General features: G+C 37.7%; 1 protein-coding gene across 1 annotated transcript in view; it reads right to left on the bottom strand.

Moving 5' to 3' along the window:
* Positions 1–202: 202 nt before the first annotated feature.
* LOC126416361 (UDP-glucosyltransferase 2-like) overlaps positions 203–27017 on the bottom strand; it is a 173990-nt gene continuing 147175 nt past the window's right edge. The window contains exons 5-6 of the mRNA XM_050084044.1: positions 12489–12708; positions 203–681 (exon numbers count right to left, since the gene is read on the bottom strand). Coding sequence (XP_049940001.1) covers positions 393–681; positions 12489–12708 — 509 coding nt within the window. The 3' untranslated portion in view covers positions 203–392. The remainder of the gene's footprint in view (positions 682–12488; positions 12709–27017) is intronic.

Raw genomic sequence — 27017 nt, 5'->3', positions numbered from 1 at the left:
GTATCTTAGACATATCCGGAGAGGAAACCTTTCACAAGCTCTCAACTACATGTAGTGCATCTGTTCAAAGTTAGTGACAACAAACTGGCTATGAACCTTTTATTAATGTTCACAAAAGACATCTTTTGAAGTGCATATTGATGGAGATAAAAAAAAGGGTACTTTTTGATAAAAATATTTATTATGTTTTACATTCAGCTTACCAATCCATCCTCAGCGCGTAACACTGTGTCACAAAATTGCTATCTTAGCATGGTGAGGCATACAGACAATATGTTTTGATTATATTTACACAACTGCAGTGAAGGGAAAGTCAGGTCATGTGGCATGCAACTGATCTATCCCACTGAACTCAGTATGCAGTGCCTTGTGGTCTCAAAGCGTTGACATCATCACCGTTTTTTCTTTGACTCGGCACGGACTTCTGGTGTAGCATGCCTTCGGCGGCACCTGCGAACCACAAAGAGGCAGAGCAACACTGGTACCAGCATGCAGACTGCAACGGCTGCTGCAACATCAAGCAATGCCAGCTGCCACCAGTAGAGGTCCAGTGCTGCACTGCGCAAGTGTGTTGCACCACCGTGCCGCAACACATACTCAGTCCAGAAGATGGCGCGCTCCAGAGGCTGCTGGGGCTGGTCATGGAACAGTTGCGACAGCTCTGCTGCCCGCTGCCGGTACCTGAAACGTCATAAAAGTTCAAGCTGCATGAAGTTCACATCTTGAGACACACTGACCTTTGTACCGAAAGGGTAATGCACGTGGCTAGCCACTGAAATTTTAACACCATGACGGCTGAAAGGAAGAAACAACAGATTGGGATGAACTGCACTACATACAAATGATTAACATTTCAACAAAGCCATCTAAAGTAGGTAGGAGAAATGGCGTGTACATTCCATATACAAGGAAAGATTATGCAGCAGGCATTTAATTCAGAAATCACATTTTAATGTTGTTTGTGTGGAGAGTGTGTTACGCCTCATGTAAGAATGAGAAATGTTGATGAGCACATGCTACAATTCAACAGCGGCTAGATAGTGGTTTATCATTCACCTGTGTTACTGCTCATGTTGGTCAAGATACATAGCTTGTCATGTGGAATAGATGGGTTCAGGAGGGCCATACTCAACACCATGCAATGTTCCCATGTGACTGCACCCAAGACGACAAGTACATAGTTTGCTCAGCTGTGCAGGATCAAACAGTCATGTCACATACCTTCAGTTAGTGAATGGACTTTTTTCCAGCAAGACAAGTGTTCACAAGGACAGTGTGATGATTCATGGAGCACCCCAGACTGTCAGTATGGTGACCACAAGTGCTGTCCCAAAGAGCCCCAGATTTGTGTGTAACAGCATGACATACATATCCATTTGTGGAAGCTCCAAGGAGAATGAACATTGTCAGATTGCCTTCATCATCATCATCATCATCATCATCATCATCATCCAGGCCAAGCCCATGGTTTTAACTGTATGAAGTGACACTGAGTACATAATGTGATCACCTCTGGCTCACACAGCCAGTAATTTCTCTACATTTCTTATGTTTTAAGGCTGTTGTGTTTGTGTCACGAATTCAAAAGATAATGCTGACCACTTGTGACAACTTAATAAAATCATTTCTCACTCACTTTTTTTAACATGTAAGCACCTACATCTTTTACACAAGAGAATTCCTAGGTTATATTTTTGTGGCATTCATATTGGACACTTAAGTGCTTTCAACTGGCTACAAAAATAGTCAATACCAAATAATTCTCATACAGACATGCTGCTAGAAATCCACAGATACACTGTCGTATAGCCAAATATATAACAGTGCAGAGAGTTCTCTCAGCTTTGTTGCTGGTGCAGTTTGCAAGTAGTAATATGTGATTTCAGTATGATAATCTACCCAATATTGCTTAGAACTGACACACTGCACAGAAGTGACAAAAAGCTCAATTTCCACCACAGTTCAAGTCATTCTGTGCAATCATTCTTTACTTGCAGAAACACAGGGTGAAGACTGAAATCTTCATGCCAAGTACTTCTATAAGAGCCCTATGTACCCACTTTTCTCCAATTTTCAGAGGGGTGATTCATGACGAGAGCACTCATGCTCCTTATCACAGAACACGTAATACAGGCAGTACAAATCAGTATGGAATAAGCCTCACTTCCTCCCCCTTTATAAAAATAGTTCTGCAGAAGTATAATTAATTTTGCACATACAAAAGTGAACTGAAAGACATTCTGAGTAACTCTGTGTACAATAACAACAATAATAATCAAATATTGACTATATTGTGTAAATGGATAGCTAAAAAATCTACTCACCAAGCGGCACCAGGGGAACTCACACAAAAGGGTTTAACTTTTACAAGCTTTTGGAGCCAGTGGCATTTCTTCTGGTAGAAGAGTTGAAGGGGAAGGAAGAGGGGTGAAGGGAAAGGACTAGAGGGGTTTAGGGAAAGGGGTACAGTTCAGAAAAGTCACCCATAACCCTGGGTCAAGGGAGACTTACCAGATGGGCTGAGAAGGATGACTGATAATTGGGGACTGCACCAGAGGAGATTTGAAAACCTGAGAGCTTAAACGTGGAAGACACGGTAAGATTCAAGATAGAGATTACTACTAAAACATCATACAAGAGTAAATAAGAGTGGAAAGCTAAATAAATTGTATGTAACAGACATGGCAGGGGGGGGGGGGGGGGGGAGATGGCAAAAAATAGGTCAGAAAACGAAAAGTGTACGAAGCTAAAATGGAGTGAAGAAAGGAGTAGTTACCGTGAAGAAATGCTGAGATGGATGGAACTGAGATAATTAAGGCCAAGTGGGTGGTGAGAACGAAGAACATGTTGTGGTGCTAGTTTCCACCTGCGGAGTTCTGAGAAACGTGTCTGGGGGAAGACTCTACATGGTGTGTATGCTCTGCAATAGCGTAACATGTTATCCTGTTGCAGAGCATACTGTGCAACATGACAGTCATGACCTATTCTTCCCCCAGACACCAGTTTCTCAGAACTTTGCAGGTGGGAACTAGCACTACAATATGACCTTGGTTCTTGCCACTCACTTGGCCTTAATTTACATTAATTCCTTCCATCTCAGCATTTCTTCTCAGTAACTACTCCTTTCTTCACTACATTTTAGTTTTGTATGCCTTTCATTTTCTGACCTGTCTATTTTTCGCCATCCACCCTCCCACCTCTGTTATATACAATGCACTTAGCTTTTCACTCCTATTAACTTATGCACAGTGTTTTATTAGTAATCTCTGTCTTGCATGTTACTGTGTTTTCCACAATTAAGCTGTTAGGTTTTCAAATCTTATCCAGTGCAGTTCCCAACTATCTGTCTTTCCTTCTCAGCCCATCTGGTAAGTCTCCCCTGACCTGGGGTTCTGGGTGATTTTTCTGAATTGTACCCCTTTCCCTAAACCTCTCCAGTCATTTTCCTTCATACCACTTCCTTCTATGTGCAACAAGTAGTTCAGATATAGAAATTTATTATAACTTTCCTTTACACAGCTATGGAAATAATACATATTCAACAACCTAGTAACCAATATTTTATGTGCTGCAATACAACAAAGTAGTTTACAATGAGACAATTTTCAATTTTTTATTTAAAATCAGTTGTACAATTTTCCATTCTATGAGTTTGTACAATTTTTAATTAATTTAAAACAAAACTTAAAATTTGCAATCAGATTCAAAATTTCAGATAAAGGTCAAAACTTATTAAAAACATATGCTACACAGCTCATTTATGTTTTAAGTTCTGTTATGTAAGAATTTCAGCAGTATTTTATTGAAAGTATTTTCATTTTATTGTAAAGAAGTGACTGAAAACAAAAGAAGTCAGACTATGATAGTTACTCACATAGAAACCAGAAATGTTTTTATACGTTTATTTAAGCTTCAGGAAAACATGTACAAACAAACTTATTTTCTATGTAGTCTCATGAATAGGAGACACAGTTTTTCCAGTGGATAGGTAGTTTCTTGATGAAATTTTCATAAAATGAATGTGGCTACTACAGCAGCCAGTTGCACAAGAACACTTCGACAGTGCCATCCTCATAAACCTGTGTCCTCTGTCTGCTTCCTTTATTCACCCAAACACATGAAAATCACAGGTCGATAAGTGCAGACTGTAGAGAGGATGTTCTAGAGTGGTCCAGAACAATTCTTGAATTTGGTATGGTGGTACATTGTAACACATCATACATTATCAGGGGTGAACGTCACTCTTTAATATGGCACAGATTACGTTCGTCTCATCCAGTTCCCTACCTATCTTTGACAAATGTGTAGAAACATACTAGACGGCACTGGTGTATGGAATGATGTCACTGGGGACAAGAATGGCACCAGGTAGTGTTCTTGTTTATTTGAAATTATGACCACATTTTGGTTTGCCGCAGACAGGAGAAGTGACATCACAGTGACAGCATTTGCACAAGACGTACAGTGCCAACTCAGTGCCTTATGGTGTGGGGTGCCATTGGGTACAAGCACTTTTTTGTTTTGTGAACGTAAGTGTAATTATCTGTGTGTTTGCATCTATTTACTCTGGACAATGGCGTTTTCTCTCATAAGTACAATTTGCTTATATTCTGACTGCTAGTAACTCGAGTGATCAAGGAAAATCATCTCATTACTGCATCATTGGCTGCTCAAAGTCAGCTGCTGCTCAATTATAGTAATATCTATGATTGCTGAAGAGGACACATTACCACAAATGTGTCAAAAAAATTTACATGGGCGACTCTTCATAAACTCTTAGAAACCTATTTTTATTATTCTATTAGTAGTTGTTCTTCCCTCCCTTTCCACATTCTTTGCTGTAGAAGAGGAAAAATTTATGACTCTTAGTACTTAATACAACAGCACACTGAAAAGTAATGCCTCTGAATTTTTTATGAGAACACTCTTAAAACTTTTTAAATAAAATAAATGTTATTAACATTCTACATCTTTATTCTTCATGTCAAGCTGAAAATATACACGAAACAGTTAACAATGAGCCTATTGCCTCAAGGCCCTCAGTCAATGGAGAAGGAGGAGTTGGCCACTAGTAAGTCTATTAAAAAATTTGTCAATGGAGTAGAAGGAGTTGGCCACTAATAAGTCTTTCAGGCTCCTTTTAAACTGATCTTTGTTTGTAACTAAATTTTTAATGTTTGCTGGCAAATTATTGAAGGTGAGTGTTACTGAGTAGTGGACCCCTTTTTTAACTAAAGTAAGTGCTATTAAGTCCTTGTGCAGATCATTTTTGTTCCTGGTATTGTATGTATGAACTGAGCTGTATGTTTGGAAAAAAGATATATATTATTTAGGACAAATTTCAGTAAGGAGTAAATATACTGAGAGGCAGTAGTTAGTGTACCCAATTCTTTGAAGAGGTTTCTATAGGACGTCCGTGAATTTACTCCACAAATAATACGTATTACACGCTTTTGGACTCTGAAAACTTTTGTTTGACTTGAAGAGTTACCCCAAAATATTATACATTATGACATTATGGAACGAAAGTAGGCAAAGTATGCAAGCTTTTTCATTTTTATGTTGCCTATGTCAGCTAACACTTTAATTGCAAATACAGATTTGTTAAGACGTTTCTGCAGTTCTGTGGTGTGCTCCTCCCAACTGAATTTATTATCAAGTTGTAATCCCAGGAATTTAAGACTGTCAACCTCTTCTATCTGCTCTTCTTCATACTTTATGCATATGCTGAGTGGAAACCTCTTACAGGTTCTGAATTGCATATAGTGAGTCTTTTTGAAGTTTAATGTCAGTGAGTTGGCTTTAAACCATTTATTAGTAACCATGAAAATATCATTAGCAGATCTTTCTAACTTACAACTAACAACAATTACAGGTGATTTTAATGTATGTTTTCCAAATGAGAGCAATAGAAAAGTAGGTTTAGAACAATTAGTTGAATCTCTTAGCCTGATGCCACTGGTAGATTTTCCAATTAGGGTTACTAATAAATGTCAAAGTTTGATTGACAGTACATTTACCGATAAGTCAAGAGTCAACAGCATCAGTGTAGGTCCAATTGTAAATGACCTTTCTTACAATGATGACCAATTACTTACACTCACTGACCTCAATCTGTGCAACAGTTCTCATCATTCTTGGAAATATTTTAGGATGATAAATTTTGAGAACCTTAAAAATTTTAACAAGAGCCTGCAACAGATAGACTGGAGTCCAGTTTACAGCGAAACAGATGTAAATAAAAAGCATAATACATTTTAAAATGAACTCATTTCTCACTCTGAAGTTAACATTAAAAAAAAAAATGTTAGAAACTACTATGTAATCACTGATGAGAAGACATGGCTCACTGCAGGAATAAAAACATCCTGCAGAACAAACAGAATACTGTACTATATAGTTCTTTCACAACTTTTAAGACTGAAAGAAACAGCAGCACTATAGCACTCTAAAGAATGTAATAAATAAATCTAAGAGTATGTGAACAAAAACTGAACTTGATAAATAAAAAAATAATATAAAAACAATTTGAGACGCAATAAAGAAGGAAACTGGAAGAAAAACAGGAAACATGACACAGATAGAAATTAAACAAGGTGGTGATATTACAAAGAAAGTTGAAATGGTTGCAGAAATATTGAACAAACATTTTTTAACAGCAGAAGGAAAGGCAGGCTGTAAAGGACCTGTGGACAAAGTACTGTCTCTTTACAGAAAGTTATCAGCATCAGAACCCCACAGATATCCTTACCTTTTATTACATTAAATGAGAGTAAAAGGATAAGTAAGTCATTAAAAAATAAAAGGTTCAGTCTTATAATGTAATAGGTATCTAAAAACTAAGATTCTGTAACTTACCAAACGAAAGCGTTGGTTCATTGATAGAAACAATAACAATAACAAACACACACAAATTTCAAGCTTTCACAACCCACGGTTGCTTCATCAGGAAAGAGGGAAGGAGAGGGAAAGATGAAAGGATGTGGGTTTTAAGGGAGAGGGTAAGGAGTCATTCCAATCCTGGGAGCGGAAAGGTAAGTCTTTCCGCTCCCGGGATTGGAATGACTCCTTACCCTCTCCCGTAAAACCCACATCCTTTCGTCTTTCCCTCTCCTTCCCTCTTTCCTGATGAAGCAACCGTGGGTTGTGAAAGCTTGAAATGTGTGTGTGTGTGTGTGTGTGTGTTTGTTATTGTTATTGTTTCTATTGTTTCTATCAACGCACCAACGCTTTCGTTTGGTAAGTTACAGAATCTTTGTTTTTAGATACATTTATCCCCCGTGGAATGTTTCCCTCTATTATATCATATCATTATAATGTAATAGGATAGATAAAAATCTACTCACCAAGCAGTGACATAAAAACACACAGATAAATGAAGGTTATACTATCGAGTAGATTTTTATCCATCTGATTACATTATATTGTCAAAAATTGATTATTTTCATAGTTATTTAAGTCTAGTTTTAAGCACCAAATTCAACACATCTCTCCAAGAAGGAGTTGTCCCTTATAGACTAAAACTGGCTGCAGTGATATCACTCTTAAAAGGTGATAAAAATGATGTTACAATCTACTATCCAACCTCCTTTTTAACTGTCTTTTCAAAAATTCTTGAAAAACTTACGCACAGATTGATTGTTGATCATCTCAACTGCCATAATATCCTCATCAACAGTCACTTTAGGACCTTTTTTTTTTTTTTTTTTTTTTTTTTTTTTTACTGAACAAGCAATATTCTCTTCTCACAATCAAGACCTGGAATTCATTAACAAAACAATGTCTCCTGTAGGTATTTTCTGTGATCTCTCAAAGGCATTTGACTGTGTAAACCATCAAATTCTTTTGAAAAAGGCAGAATATTATGGTTTAGGTGGTGCTGTTGGTTTGGGGCTTCAGTAATACCTTAAGGACCAAAAGCAGACTGTAATGCTGAATGGTTCATCCAGAGAACCTGCCTCATCTGAGTGGGGAACCTTAAAATGTGGAGTGCCACAAGGCTGTTTTACTTCCACTGCTATTTCTAATTTTCATTAATGACCTCCCTCTTTGTTCCGATACGAAGATACATTTACTTGTTCTGCAGATGACACTACAATTCTCATTAATGAATTGTCTGGCAACAACCTTTAACAAACTATGAACAAAGATTTCACTGCATTTTTAAATTGGTTTTTCTCAAATGGTCTCTCACTCAATACAGATATAACCCATTATTTGAGGTTTCTGTTGTGACTCGCCGATCTTTAGAAGTGTCGCCGCGCAGTTACACGCATCCTCTACATGCGGCGCTGCCTGCCAGCGATGCAGCAGCCGCGCCACCTAAGCGGCCAGCCAGCCAGTGGCCGCTAGACTTGGACTCAGTGCTTATTTGACTGTTACCATGTACACATGTCTCACTTTGTCTACTTGCTCTGTGACTTACATGTATTGTGTCGTCTTTGAAATATGAGTGTTCAACTTGACGTTACAACAGTTTCATACACCACAAATAAATCTTGAAGTAATTAATATAAAGTGTAGAGATCAACCAAAACAAACAGCTGAGGATACAAACTTCCTGGGTGAATATATGGACAGCAAATGTAATTGGTCAACCCACATTCTTCATATTTTTAAGAGACGTAGCTCAGCAATATTTGCTCTACAAGTTATTGCATCTGTGGCTGAAATAGTCACTTTCATTCATTAATGTCACATGCTGTTATATTCTGGGGGAACCAACAGCCTGAAAAAAAAAATTTCACTGCACAAAAATAAGTTATCAGAATAATTAGTCTTGTCCACCCAAGACACGCTTGCAAGTACGTGTTTCAAAAGAGGAGGATCCCTACCATCTTCTCAAAGCATAAGTTTTCCTCTTGTCCTTTGTCTCTAATAACCTTTCCCTGTAAAAAATAACAGTGAATATCATGACTACAACACAAGACCCAAAGTAACTTCCTGGCAGATTAAAACTGTGTGCCGGACTGAGACTCGAACTCAGGACCTTTGCTTTTCGCAGGCAAGTGCTCTACCATCTGAGCTACCCAACCAAGACTCACACCCCATCCTCACAGCTTTACTTCCACCAGTACCTCGTCTCCTACTTCCCAAACTTCACAGAAGCTCTCCTGCGAACCTTGCAGAACCAGCACTCCTAGAAAAAAGGATATTCCGGAAACATGGCTTAGCCACAGCCTGGTGGATCAGTCCTGAACGAGATTTTCACTCTGCAGCAGAGTGTGCGCTGATATGAAACTTCCTGGCAGATTAAAACTGTGTGCCGGACCGAGACTCGAGACCTTTGCCTTTCGCGGGCAAGTGCTCTACCAACTGAGCTACCCAAGCACGACTCACGCCCCCATCCTCACAGTTTTGCTTCCACCAGTACCTTGTCTCCTACTTTCCAAACTTCACAGAAGCTTTCCTGCGAACCTTGCAGAACTAGCACTCCTGGAAGAAAGACTGGCAGGAGAGCTTCTGTGAAGTTTAGAAAGTAGGAGACGAGGTACTGGCAGAAGTAAAGCTGTGAGGAAGGGGTGTGAGTCGTGCTTGGGTAGCTCAGATGGTAGAGCACTTGCCTGCGAAAGGCAAAGGTCCTGAGTTCAAGTCTCGGTCCGGCACACAGTTTTAATCTGCCAGGAAGTTTCGTATTAGCACACACTCCACTGCAGAGTGAAAATCTCATTCTGGAAACATCCCCTAGGCTGTGGCAAAGCCATGTCTCCGCAATATCCTTTCTTCCAGGAGTCCTAGTTCTACAAGGTTCACAGTAGAGCTTCTGTGAAGTTTGGAAAGCAGGAGACGAGGTACTGGTGGGAGTAATGCTGTGAGGATGGGGGCGTGAGTCGTAATCAGGTAGCTCAGATGATTGAGCAGTTGCCCATGAAAGTCAAAGGTCCGGAGTTCGAGTCTCGATCCGGCACACAGTTTCAGTCTGCCAGGAAGTTTCATATCAGTGCACACTCTGCTGCAGAGTGAAAATCTCATTCTAGAACCAAATTAGTTTGCACACTGATCTGAAATGTCTAAATTGGCTTAAAAAAGGAGTTTATTACTCCATCATTAAGCTGTTTAATGTACCCCCAATGCATATCAAATGCCTTCACAAACAACTGCCAAAATTTAAACAAATTCTGAAAGAGTACCTATTACAGAAATCTTTTTATATGGTCAATGAATTTGAGAGAGAAAACGAATACCATCACTAAACTTAAAACTGTTTTACAAATACCTATTTGAGCATTATCACAGACATTCAAAAATCCTGTTTTGGTGTTACTGCATTTATTTATTGATTTTAATACTTAGCTAAAATTTGATTCCTGTATATTTACTAATTCTTTCTCAGTGTTACACAACTTTCTGTTAATTGAGTCAATATTTTTAACTTTATACTTTATTTACATTGTATCTTTTATTGTATGTGCAATTAGACACATTCTGTATCCTTGTGATTTGTTCCCAAAACAGCCACTCTGGCAATGAACACATTTTGCCAAAGGAGAAACCAGTTTGTTGATACCATAACTGTAGAAACTGTGGCTCTATTGACAGAGCCACAACCTCATCTGTGCTTGCACCGCTTCATCACTATCAAAGTGATGTCCTCGAAGGTGTTTTTTAATTTATGGAAACAGAAGAAAATCGGATGGGGCCAAGTCAGGGCTGTATGGAGTGTGACTGATGCTAGTGAACCCAAGGTGTTGAATTATTGGAGATGTTGCAATTCTCATGTGTGGTCTGGCGCTGTCATGCTGAAGGAGGTGGCGTTTCATATGTGGATGAACTCTTCACATTCAAAACTTGATTACAACACACTGTTTCTCATCCAACAATACAATGAAGTTACACCGCCATGTACAGGGTGACATTTATTGAACTATATGGGGGAAGGAAAAAAAAAAAATAGCTGAAAACTATATTACACACACTTTATTCAACATGTAAACATCACTACACATTTTTGGATTTAGGTTGTGGCATGGCCAATATGCCTGCCATTATTGGTGATGTTGTGACACAGATGAATAGCAAAGTTCTGCATGACCCGCTGAAGTGTCGGAATATCGATGCTGTCGAAGACCTCCTGAATGGCTATTTTCACCTTAGTAATGGTGTTGAGGTTATTGCTGTATACCTTGTCTTTAATATAGCCCCACAAAAGAGGCATGTGTTCAGGTCTGGAGAATATAGTGGCCAATCAAGGCCCATACCAATGGCCTCTGCATACCCCAGAGCCAGAATGCAGTCCCCAAAATGCTCCTTCAGGACATGAAACACTCTCCTGCTTCAATGTGGTCAAGAACCATCTTGCATGAACCACATCTTGTCAAAATCAGGGTCAATTTGGATAATGGGGATGAAATCATCTTCCAAAATCTTCATGTACTGAAACTTCCTGGCAGATTAAAACCGTGTGCTGGACCGAGACCCAAACTCGGGACCTTTGCCTTCCACGGGCAAGTGTTCTATCACGTACTGTTTGGTAGTCACCGCACCATCAAGGAATAGCACATTAATTATTCCATAACTGGACACTGCACACCACACAGTCACCCATTGAGGGTGATTCTCATTCCCCCATATGTGCCAATTTTGCTTATTGAGGAACCCATCCAGATGAAAGTGGGCTTCGTCACTAAACCAAACCACACAGTGCACACTAATTCCCATCATACCCACAGCCAACCATGCAATCTGAATGTCCTAACGCAAACCATTCAGCAGTTATGACAATTTTATTTCAGGTAGTTCTATAACTGTCACCCTGTACATGCTACAATTTAAGGTCCTCTACTAGCAGAGGGCTGCAAATAGCTAGATGTGAAGAATAAAGATGTAGAATGTTAATAACATTTGTTTTATTTAAAAATCTTTAAGAGCTATCACACTAAAAAATCATCAGAGGCATTACTTTTCAGCATGACCTCACATCTTAAGCAAATCTTTCATTAAAAAAACTATTGACAATAACCCCGAAAATGCATTTCAGTTCACTAATTTTATTATTATCCAGTTTCCACTTAAGTTTAGGTCTCAGTGCCTGCAATTGTACAAACATAGGAATAAAACTGTAAAATTAGTCATTCACCCAAAGGTTCGTTTCAATAACAAAGTACTTTTCTATGCCTGGTCCTACTGGGGTTTATAAGCCTTCACCTTCAACCTGGGGTACTTGTAATATGAAAGCTAAGTCACAATGTAACTTGGCGTTTTCTCTCCCATAGAAACCATACCCAGAAGAATAAATGATTTATCTTACAGAACAAATTCTTAGACTGGTCAGGGATCAAACTCTAAAAGTCATTATTTATAATATAAATATCATTATTAAAAAAGTGCTTACTTTCCAATTGTGAAATCTTTGATGATCTAAATAACTGTCTATCACTTCAGGTGAATATTTACTTCCCTCTATAAATAACCAAATAAACTGCCCTAGCTTAGCACTGAACAGAATGGTAATGATGGACATGCTAATAGAAATGAATGAATTAACTTACTTTTGCTGAGTTAAAACTTCATTGATTGCCCACAGTAATGACTCTTCTGTTACATTGTGGAATAGTAATTTAACTGCATATCCTTTGTCCTCAGCTCGAATCAAATTCACTTTCTGATCACCAAATAGTGGTATTCCTACAACTGGAACTCCATGGTAGACAGCTTCTTGAAGACTCAGTAAGCCACCATGTGATATAAACAACACAACATTTTTATGTCCTGTACAAAATAAAATAACATTATTGACATTTTTCCCCCATATATCTTAGAAAGCACACACACAGACAGAGAGAGAGCGGGGGGGGGGGGGGGGGGGGGGGTTAAAAAGACATAAGAGTTCAAACATAGTGATACTCGCATAACAAGGTGACCTCCCCAATAGTAACTAGGACATATTTCAAAACCTAAATCATTCTTTCTATAAACATGGTATTCTAAGGGAAATGGGCAGAAGGAGCCAGGTAAACTTGATTTGCAAGACCCATATAAAACTGTAAGTTGACAAATGTTAAACAAAATACTTTGCTACATGATATCTAGCAAGCCTTGTAACTAGATAGAAAAATTCTTGAGAGGCAGAATGCAGCAAGAAATCCTGGATGGACAGCCCTCTACAGCCACAGGAGTAAAATCAGGTCTGCCCCGGGAAACTATAACAGTGCTATTACTGTCCGTACCATTGGTAACTGATAGAATAGGGTATTTATTATGTGTACAGACTTTTTTTGGATGACTTTATATCCTTAACAAGTGATATTCAGTCAATATTGTAGCAACAATCAGTTAGATCTGGGCTAAAACCAACCATGTGAAAAGGTAAACAGTTTTTGACAAACAAAAGAAACGTTTTGAACTTCACAAAATATTAAAAAGTAGTAATCTTTGGATATAGAATTAATTAATTTCAACTGGACTCAGTCATGTCACACTAATGTATTAGAATCTGACATGAAGACAACAAATTCTCATTTTAGATCAAGCGCACGACAAGCAGTGATTTATTAATAAATACTGGGTAAGTGAATTCTGTCAACTAAAGAGATCCCTTATAAAACATTTATATGGCTCAAAATTTATTAAAGTTCTATTAGTTGGGAACATGTCCAGTCAGCAATCAGACAAGCAGCAGGCACCAAGCACACATAAATAAAAGCAAAATTAATTATCACAGTCTACTTTGCTTTGCTGTGGTTGGTGTTTCAAATGCTGAGAAGTCTGAACTTGCACATACTGTAGGAAAACACACCTAAAACTTCGAAAGATTTGTTTTGAGAATAATATCTACAACTGTTCTTTAGCCCTTTGTGTATCATTCTCATTGATAAAGTGAATATAAAATTATGAGACAAAACAGGTGGCCAGTACTTATCTTCATAATGTGATATTTTAGTACTGTCATGAGACACACAAAAAAATACATACACTAACCTAGCTTTCAGTTGCAGTTTCAATGAGTGAATTTTCCATTTTATTCAACTGTCGATCAAATTAGAGCAGTAATAGCTAACACAGAAAAAATATACCTAATCAATTTGTTACGCAAATGGAGTGAGAAGAAACCCTTATTTATGTTACAAAGACAAGGCACAGATAACATTTGGGTATTGTAAATATAAGGACACAGATAATGTTCAGGATTCTAGAATGAGGCAAGAAATATAAATTGAGTCTATGGTATACCAAACATCTTCTTTCAATACTAACTATTAACTAACAAAAAAATCATTGTTCTTAAATGATTTAAGTTCATTGCTTAATGATGACAGGATAAGACAATCTCAGACCAAAAATTAAGTATATTACCCAAAATATCATTTTGGGGAAACCATTTCCCAAGATGTACATTATTTGGCTTCCCAACCATAGTATCTTGATCCCATTTCCACAGTACTTCTTGCTTCAGTTTTGAGAAAGCTTTCATAAAGGCAATGAACTTGTCATTTGGCATTTCAGAAGCTTGAACATTTGTTCCCAAACTGAAGAATATAACTCCTTCTTTTGAATTATCCAAAATTGTTTTAAGGTCCTGCAACATCAAAAAGTGAACATTACTAAAACCTGTATTACTGGCTGACAAATACTATATATTCTTTCTTTTGATACAACACCTAATTTTCCTTGCAAATAAAGTTTCATAATTACTAATACAATAAATAACCTATGATTCATGAAGTTTAACAAAACACATACAGTGAAATGAGTACATTCATTCGTTCAAATGTAAACTTGACAGCACATAAAACTGGAAATGGAAAATCACAGCCAGAGTCGAAGTCTAACACAGTACTGACACAAATAATATGTATCATGCCATTTTCCTGGGTTACGCTGAAAACACATAGAAGAAGAATTATTGTGGTAATTACCTGTATTGGCTGACAGTAGTTGAACAAAGATTGTATACCTGTTGTAAATATACTAGTCACAGTGTATTTGCGTTACTCCAGGAATGTTGAATCAGATTGTGTACATGTATGGAAAGTGGTTGGTATTGAATTGTAAAGAGAAGGAGCAATAAAATACAGTCATCATCACGAGATCACTGGCAAGCCTCCAATTCAGTTACATCATCTTCTCATTTTATTAATCACGAAGTCAGTTTTCAGGTGGAATGGATTCTATATTACATGGGGTGCTGTGGATGACCCTGCACCATGGTTGATACTATTTCACAGATCCACTGTGAGAGCTGTCCAGATTCACTATTTGGGCCCACAGTGAGGAGTCCCTATGACCATAAATTACTCTTTCTTTACAGGTTCTGCTGATGCACCTGCAGTTTCTGTGGAGCATTGCAAACTGGATTAGAAACTAGATCTCATATTCATAATAAACACAATGTACTAAGAGAGAATTCATTCTGTCAGTATTCTAGTGCTATTCCAAGAAAATACAACAACCTTTCTGCAAATGAACTATACTGTTATTAGCTACATAAGCACTTAAGAGGGAAACTTCTGCTGGTTGCCACTATAGCTGAATGAATGTCATGTGGCAGTCTTTGTAACTGGTTAGAGGGCCATCAGCTACAGATGGAAGATAATTAAATAGTGGAACATCATCACACAACAGTAAACAAACTGCATCACAACAGACAGCATATCAACGGCAGCAGTATAGTGTCTACAGAAGTTCCACAAACACTATGGGTGTCAGCACAACCCACTGTGCTGCAACAAACAACAAATATCAGGCAGGTGTATAGACACAACCTTCATGTTTGACATCAGTGGTGTGCGCCTGACAGTAAATCAGATAAACATTTGTGCCTGAAGGCGATAAACTCAGCAGTCACAATATGCAACTACAAAGTACTGACTACCAACTTAGGTCTTGCCACACCCTTTACAGTGAAACTTGTATTTGTTAACACCATTGAGCCCTTATTAGGTGCTGATTTACGTGGGCATTATGCATTAATGGTGGTTTAGAGGAGAGGATGACTGCAGACCACAGTCGTCGACAACACAGTAACTGGTACAAAGGAGTGCTCAGCCTACAGCACAGTACAAAGAATAGTGTACGATATGCTTGCCTTACTGGGTATCTTTGCCCTTGTATATTCTTTGAGGAAAGATGAGTAGTGGCTAGTGTGCTAAATGGTCATTGTTGCTGGAGTGCCAAGATATAATGAAACAGTTTGGGAGTATATGAATAAACAAAGTACTAAAGTGTGTGTGTTTATATTGTGAAAAAGAGCCAATTGCAGTGTAATAAACAGTGTTTCAATGGAACTGCTGCATGTGAAGAATTACTTCCACCTTTCTCATGACTGGTGTGTGGTATGACTGTATTTATCTGACCAGTATTTATTCCTCCCCACACTGATCAGAGTCATTACAATAGACAACACCATGATAAACTGCAAAGAATGCTTTAACCAATTTACAGACACCAGCACAGCACAGAAATGTGCATCATATCAATACCACATCTAGTTAACCCATTTAACAGCACACACACATAATTGCCCTAGAGCACCTAACAGAAACAGAGGCCATATTTGAAGAAATGGTCCAAGCTGGGATAATTCATCATTTTGAGAGCCCATGGTCTTCACCTTCGTACTTCATTCTCAAGAAATGTGCCAAATGGCACCCCTGTGGTGTTTTTCATGCTTTAAATGCCAGGAGAAGACCTGGTCAGTTACCCTACACCACACATTCAAGATTTTAGATGTGCATTAGCCGGTCCAAAAGTTTTAAGTATCATACACTGCCACAAAGTGTACAACCAAATAACTGCAGTGCCTTGTGACATCCTGGAGATTGGTAATTACACCCTTTGGTGTACCCCAGCAGTTCAGACACACAGAGTTTGTCTATTAGTTTATGATGGATGTGTGCACCATATAAAAGGAGCAAAAAAGATTGTGGTTCATTACTTTTTGTGCATCTGTGATTTGGCAAATACCATACACTACAAAGAACTCACCACTGCTCAGACTGCAATCCATAACTACAGCATTTACTGGCTGACCCTTCACAGGACTGTGACTTGCCCAAATCCTATGGTCAGGAACCAAGTTAATGTGATGGTGATATGTCTCTTGGTGGAAGCCAAGGCCCTTAGATTAGATTAGATTAGATTAGATTCAGTTTTCGTTCCATGGACCCAAAAAATGAGATGATTCTCGTGGCTGCTGAACTTGTCAGAAAGTATGACATAAAAACATTTAAATATAATACTTACTACCCTGATCATTGTCAGGAGATTGTCAAAACAGGTGAATACAATGCGGTAAACTGGAACAGCTAATATTTACAGAATTAACACACTGTCAGAATGAAACATTGTTATGCACTATTAATAAAGTTATCATACATAAAATACCTAATCTTGGCTGTTGTGACCAAGTGCTGTCAAAACTGAAATCTAAAAGACATTTTTATTCAAGCTGGCTTAACAGTCCCTGTTAAGATATTCATCTGTAGAGTAGAAAGAGTTGCCTATCAAAAAACCATGATTATCTGAAACTAAGTTTTTAATGGTTGCTGGCAATTTATTCAAAATGTGTGTTCCTGAATAGAGGACCTCTTTTGGACCAATGTAAGTGATTTTAGGTCTTTATGTAGATTGCTCTTATTCCTAGTATTGATACTATGTATTGAGCTATTGGTTCGAAGCAGAGATGTATTACTTGCAAAAAAATTTCATTAAGGAATAAATATACTGAGAAGCAGTGGCTAGAATACCAAGTTCCTTGAACAGATTTCTTAATGATGGTCTTGAATTTACACCACATATGATTCTTATCACACACTTTTGCTCCCTAAAAACTTTTGCTCAGTTTGATGAGTTGTCCCAGAATATGATCCCATATGACATAATAGAATGAAAGTAAGCAAAATATGCAAGTTTTTTATATTTATATCTCCTACATCTGAAATCATTCTCACTGCAAATACAGAATTGTTTAGGTGCTTAAGCAATTCTGTGGTATGCCCTGAATTTATTATCGAGTTGTAATCCCAGGTTGACACCTCTACTATCTGCATATCTTCATATGCTGCTTCACATACGGGAAGGAAATCTCTTACAGGTTCTGAACTGCATATAGTGGGTCTTCTCAAAGTTTAATGACAGTGAATTAGCTTTAAAGCACTTATTAATGTCAGTGGAAATTTGATTAGCGGCTATTTCTAAATCTCTACTTGACTTGCTACTTATTGCAATGTTTGTATCATCTGCAAACAAAGCAAATTTAGCATCTGGCAATGCAACAGATGAGAGGTCATTAATGTACACAAGAAAACCAATGGACTCAACATGGAACCCTGAGGAACACCACATGTAATTAATTTCCAGTCACATGAAAACTGACTGCTTACTGCACAGGTATTTCACAATAACACCCTTTGCTTCCTGTTAGATAGATAAGACTCAAACCATTTTGCAGCACTGCCGGTGGCACCATAATATTCTAATTTACTTAAGAGAATGCAGGGGTGTACCTAGGGGTTGGCAGGAGTGGCCCCCGCCAGGGGCGCAAGAGCAAGGGGTGGCGCAAATTCCAAAGGCCGCCGACGATGATGTGACAGAGCGCCACGCTGCCCTCTGAAAAAATAATTCTGCGCCGCGGCCAGTCTGGTACTAGAAATTGTGGAAAAATTTGCTGCAGAATGGAGAAGAGATAGTAAAGGAAGACTGTCTGATGACAAGAATCCTCTTCCCTTTACTGGGAGGCACTTTCCTCAGGTCACTCCAAGTGATCAGTCCAAGAAATGCAGACTATGGTGTAGATGTGCAGTCTGCTCAAAACAGAATGTGCGCCGCGGTTGGTATTATCTTTTCAGATAAACTTTTGCAAAATACTACTACTACTACTACTACTACTACTAATTTATTCTTGATTTTTTGCAGTGCTCAGCTAATATACTACTACTACTACTACTACTACTACTAATTTCTTCTTAATTTTTTTGCAGTGCTCAGCTAATATATATTACCCAAGCTGAACCTCCTTACTCCATGAACTTTTTTATCAAAGCACAAGAGCACATAACCTTGCAAACCAGTTTTGACATCTTCATCTTCCTGCGAATGCATAAAGTGTGATTGTGGTCAGATCCAGTTGACATATTTCTTGTTTAATTGGACAAGTAAAAATATACTCTATATTCATGGCAAGTAAATATTATTTACTTGTTATATTACCTTATGGCAACAGTTGCAAAATATTACCTGAAAGTACCCAGAAAGTCATATTAGACATATTAGACCTATTTAATAACAATTATCACATACACCTATAAACAAGATTCGTTGTTAATATTACTGGTCTCATTAATTTTCTTGGAGCAAGGGAAAATATCAGTCTTTCTGTATTGATAAGGGGATGCATTTTTTGCTTCCTGGGGGATTCTTTAGAGGTCACCATTTTAAATTCTTGCTAGGGGCGCCACATACCTAAGGTACACCACTGAGAGAATGCTGTGGTTCATACAGTCAAAGGTCACAGAAAGGTCACAGAAAATGCCAGTAGCCTCTAATTTATTATCTAATGAATTATGTACATTCTCACTGTAAGTGTAAATAGCTTTCTCTATATCAGAACCCTTAAGAAATCCAAACTGTGACTTGGACAATATATTATTTGCAGTCAGATGCTTAAGGAGACACTTTAACACAATCCTTTCAAATATTTTTGAGAAAGCTGGCAGAAGTGAACTTGGTCGGTGGTTTGATGGTATCTCTTTATCCCCCTTCTTGTAAAGAGGCTTAACTTCAGCATATTTTAGCCAATCTGGAAGTGTTCCACTGATAAGAGTTTGATTACACAAATAACTTAAGATAGAACTCAACTTTCATGAGCACTATTTGATTAACTTTGTTGATATGTTATCATACCCGTTGGAATACTTAGATTTTAAGGATTTATGATGGATGCTACTTCTATGGGAGATGTTAGTGTTATTTGCATTTTATTGAAGTTATTTTTGAAGACTTATCTCAGGTACTCCATTGCACTGTTCACCAAACCCGATAACCTCAAGCTGTCAGTAACAGAAATGAAGTACTTGTTCAAGAGGTTTGCAACACTACCTGTACTTTTTACCAAAGACTCATTTATTTTTAAAGTTATCTGTTCCTCTACCTTTTTGGTCCCACCTGTCTCTGTCTTCACCATATCCCATGCAGTTTTTATTTTGATGCCAGATGTAATTATCTTTTTCACACAATAAAGCTGCTTCGGTTTCTAGATTACTTGATTCAATATTTTGCTGTATTATTTGTAATTCATTACATTTCTAACAGCAGAGCTATTCCTAGATAGTAGATACAGTCTCCTTTTTGTCCCACATGATATCTTTATTCCTTGTGTAATCCATGGTTTATTTTTTGACTTCTGTGTGATTTGAGTTACCTTTAGGAGAAAACAATTTTCAAAAGTGGAGCGAACTTTATTAATGAATGCTTTGTATTTTCCATTTGAGTCATAAGTATTACAAACATCTATCCAGTTCATATATTTGAGCAATTTCCTGAATTTCGCAATTTTTGACTTATTTATTACCCTCCTGTACTCAGATTTAATAGATTTTTTATCCTGACAAGTTTCAACATTTAACATAAGATGCTGCATGTCATGATCAGACAGCACATTTACTATTGGTTATGTGATATGACTTTTTTCCCCTAGATCTGTCTACAAATATATATTATCAATAGCAGTCTCAGAGCATTTACATATCCTAGTAGCAAAGTTCACAGTGTGCCAGAAATCTGTAAAGCAACTGTCAATAGTGTTCAAACTCTGCACTAGCAAACAGCAAATATGACTCTCAAGTTACTGACTGACTGTTTTGTGTGGCTATTAATTAAAAAGATGCCAATGCATGGGCATGGTCATGTAGCCAGTGCCAGCAATGCAAATTTAGATAATGTGTACTTGCCAACATTAGGCCATTTCAAGGGTCTCGAGCCAGATGCACCCATGTAAACAGTGATCTCGTAAGGCTGCTTCCAACTATGATTGGCTACAGACACCTTTTCACAGTAGTGGACAGGTGTATTTGATGGGCAGAAGCTGCAACCTCCATAGATATTCCTGCTGAGACAATAACAAACACCTTCATTGCTACCTGGATAGCAGGAGTTGGTTGCCACCTCCACATTGCTACAGAACAGTGCCAGCAAATCAGATCCATTTTGTTCCAAGAATTACCCATTTTTTCTGCATCCAGCATCATAATATGACAACCTATAGTCCCACCAGCAATGGAATGTTAGAAAGAAGGCATGAGACACTAACAATGGCTCTCTTGTGCCACCGCGCATAATGGTCAAAGGCCTTTCCCTTCATTCTTTTACACCTTTGCACAGTGTACCAGTCAGACATCAGAGTACTGTTAGCAGAAATGATGTATGTGAAGCCGTTACACATTCTGGCAGACTACCTCACACCTACACCGTTACTGTCTGCAGAGTTGATGGAACAGCTCTGAGGCCTGCGGCCAAGATCTGAGGCCCACCTTATTTGCACCATAGTGAACATCCCATTTTTGTCCACAAAGATTTGGACAAATGTACTCACATCAGGCTCTGAACTGATCACATAAAATCACCACTCCATCCACTGTACACAAACCCCTGCTCAATGCTGTGACAAGGCAATCACACCAGAGAGAGCATACAAAACCACAAAGGTCTCAGTCGAGTGATTGAAGCCAGATTGGGCCCTACCTTCACCTCTCCAAGACACCACACTGATGCTACAAGTCTTACCACTCTCAGACATACTGACTCCAAAGAGCTTTGCAATAGTGCACTAACTTCCTGGGGTGGGATGCCAGAAAATGAAAGATTTAGTAGTCATATCAAAAACTTACTTCCTCGCAGGACGCAGATGTTCTGGACGTGGAAGGCATTTGGAAGAGATATTAAGTGGTAAAGAAGTCACATGCTGTGACCTTCTAAGCATCAAATGAATCTTGTTAAGAACTGTGAGCTGTTTGTTGTGTAAATTTCATGTTTTACATAGATCAAACAAATCAATGCAGTAAAACAAGGAATAATTGTTGAAAGTGGGATTCAACTCAAAGACTGCTATTCTAGACTTGCTTATTAGTCTCTCAACTATGCCACCAAAGTATGAAGTCACTACATTAAGCATGGCAATATTCAGGTACCTCTTACTATTATTCTGTCCTTGACTCCACCTCATGATTTTGACTTCAAATCCATTTCCCCATCTGAACAAACTTTCCGTGGGTTTTTGGAGGGTGCATGCTCTGTGCTGAGTGTCAATTAAGGCACAAATATCCCAGTAACACATGCAGTTACAAGTGACCTTTTCTTTTATGAGCAGTACTGTGCAGTTTGTAGAGTAACTGATGCCTATGTAACATGGGGGGCAATTCAAAATTTGGCCACTTTTACTATTTGAGCTGCCAAGTGTGCATACCTTCATTCTTCATGTTCTGTAGATCCTATCAAGAAAAAGACCTTCAGGGGTGTAGAATGAGTCAGGGTATATATTTATATGACTACACTTTTATTTTTCCAAGAAAATAGTTACCTACATCTGTGACAACAGAGGCTACTTACAGTACACTACTACTTCTCATACAACTTTACAATGGATCTGTCTGTTGGGCCCTAAGTAACTTTGGCTAAATAGTCACTTTTTTTCCAATTTTCCACTGTTATTTCTGTAGAGTCCCCACACAGGGAAATACTGTATCCTCTAATGTGTGCATTGACTCAAAATTCCCATTTCTGTATACTTTCAGAAGTAAAATACAGCTTTGGCATTAAAAATGAAATTTTCAACTATGAATATGTAACATAAGCAATAAAATAAAGTTTTGGATTTCGAGGCCAACTGTTTACCGAATATATACTTTTATTTTCAAGAGACATACAAAAATTTCAGTATTAAATCAATCAAACAGGAAATGCAAGATTGCTTTAGTTGGATATTGCATGCAAAATTGCTTTAGTTGGATATCGATCTTATATTCACCTTTGGAAGATCTTTTGCAGGTTTAATATGCATTCCTCCAACTTGAATTGTATTTGGTGTTAGTGGCCTGGAAAGGCCTATGCTTTCATGGTTGTTGATGAGAACCAGGGAACTGCTTTTGAACAATTTCTCAACAGATGGTAAATTATCAATATTCTTAGAATATGACAACACAATTTTTTGTTGATTGGGCACATAAACAAAGAATCGCAGTAATTCAACAAGGAGCCCATACACACTGTTTAATGTCCGTTGTAAAAAATTCATATTCACAGGAATATCAAGCATTATGTCAGGAATGTAGGCATATGCAGCAGGATTGCCAACTGCATCACCCATCACAAATGCTAGAGTATTAGGAATTTGTTGTATAATACTGGCATTATGCTTGTGAGCCAATCCAAGAAAACACTCTGTGAAAACTCCAGCTATGAGGAGATCGAACTTCTGATTATTGGATGTTATTAGATCTTGTACTTCTGGTGTACTGATAGCATTCTTGCACATTGAACTTCCAATGGTGCTAGAGAAGAGAAGTAAAATAAATGGGTTAACTTCACCCATTTCAAACAGGGACATGTTTCTCTCTTTTCCTGTAAATAATAAAGTGAGGCAATAATAGGTAATGCTGTACATCAGATATGAGTTTTATTCTACTATGTATATATACTTTATATTAACACTGGTTTACTTACGGAAACTGTCCATTGTGACGTTCAATTTAATATCTCTTATGTTCTTGACCGGGGGAGACTGTGGGAATGGACTAATCACAGTCAAATTATGTCCTCTCTGTGCTAGTTCATGAAGCAGTGGTGACAAAAAGACCATGTGGCTCTTGCTTGGAACTGACATAACTGACAGAATGTTAGCTCCCTGGCACTGTGTGATAACTCCAGTTAGCAAAAGTATACACTGCCAGAATCTCTGTAACATAAAAGTAAAAACACAATAAAATCTTTGTGTATGTTAGCTATTTAGTTTTTAACCATTTAGTTTCATATTCCATGGGTCATTTGTATGGTAAATTGTAATGATGTGCAATGAGTCATTTTACATTAACATTGCAAATTAATTTGTAAATGCATTTATATGCTGAACATTTACAGATAGTTTTATTATTATTATTTCTTTCTTGTCTCAGACGATATGTCTGGTTAAAAATGGAAGGTGACGCGGACCTTGATCAAGCGTGACTTCCTTTTAACTGTACGGTATATGTTGCATTGCATTTAGGAACTTTCGGGTAATTGAACAAGTGTCAATAATTACAGATTTCTGTAGTTGTATATATAAGTTTGGATGTAGCTGTATTGCATTGATGTACTGGTGGATATTGTGTGGTATGACTCCTTTAGTTGATAGTATAATTGGTATAATGTCAACTTTATCCTGATGCCACATGTCCTTGACTTCCTCAGCCAGTTGGATGTATTTTTCAATTTTTTCTCCTGTTTTCTTTTGTATATTTGTTGTATTGGGTATGGATATTTCGATTAGTTGTGTTAATTTCTTCTTTTTATTGGTGAGTATGATGTCAGGTTTGTTATGTGGTGTTGTTTTATCTGTTATAATGGTTCTGTTCCAGTATAATTTGTATTCATCGTTCTCCAGTACATTTTGTGGTGCATACTTGTATGTGGGAACATGTTGTTTTATAAGTTTATGTTGTAAGGCAAGCTGTTGATGTATTATTTTTGCTACATTGTCATGTCTTCTGGGGTATTCTGTATTTGCTAGTATCATACATCCGCTTGTGATGTGATCTACTGTTTCTATTTGTTGTTTGCAAAGTTTGCATTTATCTGTTGTGGTACTGGGATCTTTAATAATATGCTTGCTGTAATATCTGGTGTTTATTGTTTGATCCTGTATTGCAATCATGAATCCTTCTGTCTCACTGTATATATTGCCTTTTCTTAGCCATGTGTTGGATGCGTCTTGATCGATGTGTGGCTGTGTTAGATGATACGGGTGCTTGCCATGTAGTGTTTTCTTTTTCCAGTTTACTTTCTTCGTATCTGTTGATGTTATGTGATCTAAAGGGTTGTAGAAGTGGTTATGAAATTGCAGTGGTGTAGCCGATGTATTTATATGAGTAATTGCTTTGTGTATTTTACTAGTTTCTGCTCGTTCTATAAAGAATTTTCTTAAATTGTCTACCTGTCCATAATGTAGGTTTTTTTATGTCGATAAATCCCCTTCCTCCTTCCTTTCTGCTTAATGTGAATCTTTCAGTTGCTGAATGTATGTGATGTATTCTATATTTGTGGCATTGTGATCGTGTAAGTGTATTGAGTGCTTCTAGGTCTGTGTTACTCCATTTCACTACTCCAAATGAGTAGGTCAATATTGGTATAGCATAAGTATTTATAGCTTTTGTCTTGTTTCTTGCTGTCAATTCTGTTTTCAGTATTTTTGTTAGTCTTTGTCTATATTTTTCTTTTAGTTCTTCTTTAATATTTGTATTATCTATTCCTATTTTTTGTCTGTATCCTAGATATTTATAGGCATCTGTTTTTTCCATCGCTTCTAAGCAGTCGCTGTGGTTATCCAATATGTAATCTTCTTGTTTAATGTGTTTTCCCTTGACAATGCTATTTTTCTTACATTTGTCTGTTCCAAAAGCCATATTTATATCATTGCTGAATACTTCTGTTATCTTTAGTAATTGGTTGAGTTGTTGATTTGTTGCTGCCAGTAGTTTTAGATCATCCATGTATAGCAGATGTGTGATTTTGTGTGGGTATGTTCCAGTAATATTATATCCATAATTTGTATTATTTAGCATGTTGGATAGTGGGTTCAGAGCAAGGCAGAACCAGAAAGGACTTAATGAGTCTCCTTGGTATATTCCACGCTTAATCTGTATTGGCTGTGATGTGATATTATTTGAATTTGTTTGGATATTAAGTGTGGTTTTCCAATGTTTCATTACTATGTTTAGGAACTGTATCAATTTAGGATCTACTTTGTATATTTCCAATATTTGTAGTAACCATGAGTGGGGTACACTATCAAAAGCTTTTTGGTAATCAATGTATGCATAGTGTAGTGACCATTGTTTAGTTTTAGCTTGATATGTCACCTCTACATCTATTATCAGTTGCTCTTTAGATCTTCGTGCTCCTTTGCAACAGCCTTTTTGTTCTTCATTTATAATTTTATTCTGTGTTGTATGTGTCATTAATTTCTGTGTAATGACTGAAGTTAATATTTTGTATATTGTTGGTAGGCATGTTATGGGGCGATATTTAGCTGAGTTTGCTGTGTCTGCTTGATCTTTAGGTTTCAGATAAGTTATTCCATGTGTAAGTGTATCAGGGAATGTGTATGGGTCTGCAATGTAACTGTTAAATAATTTAATATAATAGAAGGAAACATTCCACGTGGGAAAAATTATATATAAAATCAAAGATGAGGTGACTTACCGAACGAAAGCGCTGGCAGGTCGATAGACACACAAACAAACACAAACATACACACAAAATTCAAGCTTTCGCAACACACTGTTGCCTCATCAGGAAAGAGGGAAGGAGAGGAAGACGAAAGGAAGTGGGTTTTAAGGGAGAGGGTAAGAAGTCATTTCAATCCCGGGAGCGGAAAGACTTACCTTTGGGGGAAAAAAGGACAGGTATACACTCGCACACACGCACATATCCATCCACACATACAGACACAAGCAGACATATTTGGTCTTTAAATATGTCTGCTTGTGTCTGTATGTGTGGATGGATATGTGTGTGTGTGCGAGTGTATACCTGTCCTTTTTTCCCCCAAAGGTAAGTCTTTCCGCTCCCGGGATTGGAATGACTCCTTACCCTCTCCCTTAAAACCCACTTCCTTTCGTCTTCCCCTCTCCTTCCCTCTTTCCTGATGAGGCAACAGTGTGTTGCGAAAGCTTGAATTTTGTGTGTATGTTTGTGTTTGTTTGTGTGTCTATCGACCTGCCAGCGCTTTCGTTTGGTAAGTCACCTCATCTTTGATTTTATATGTTAAATAATTTAGTTAGATGTGAATGTGTTGAGGTGAATTTCTTTAGCCAGAAATTTGCTATTTT

The sequence above is a fragment of the Schistocerca serialis genome, chromosome 1 (assembly GCF_023864345.2).
Source record: "Schistocerca serialis cubense isolate TAMUIC-IGC-003099 chromosome 1, iqSchSeri2.2, whole genome shotgun sequence".
Lineage (NCBI taxonomy): Eukaryota > Metazoa > Arthropoda > Insecta > Orthoptera > Acrididae > Schistocerca > Schistocerca serialis.
The sequence above is the reverse complement of the archived record's forward strand: the minus strand, read 5'-3'. Positions and strand labels throughout refer to the sequence as shown.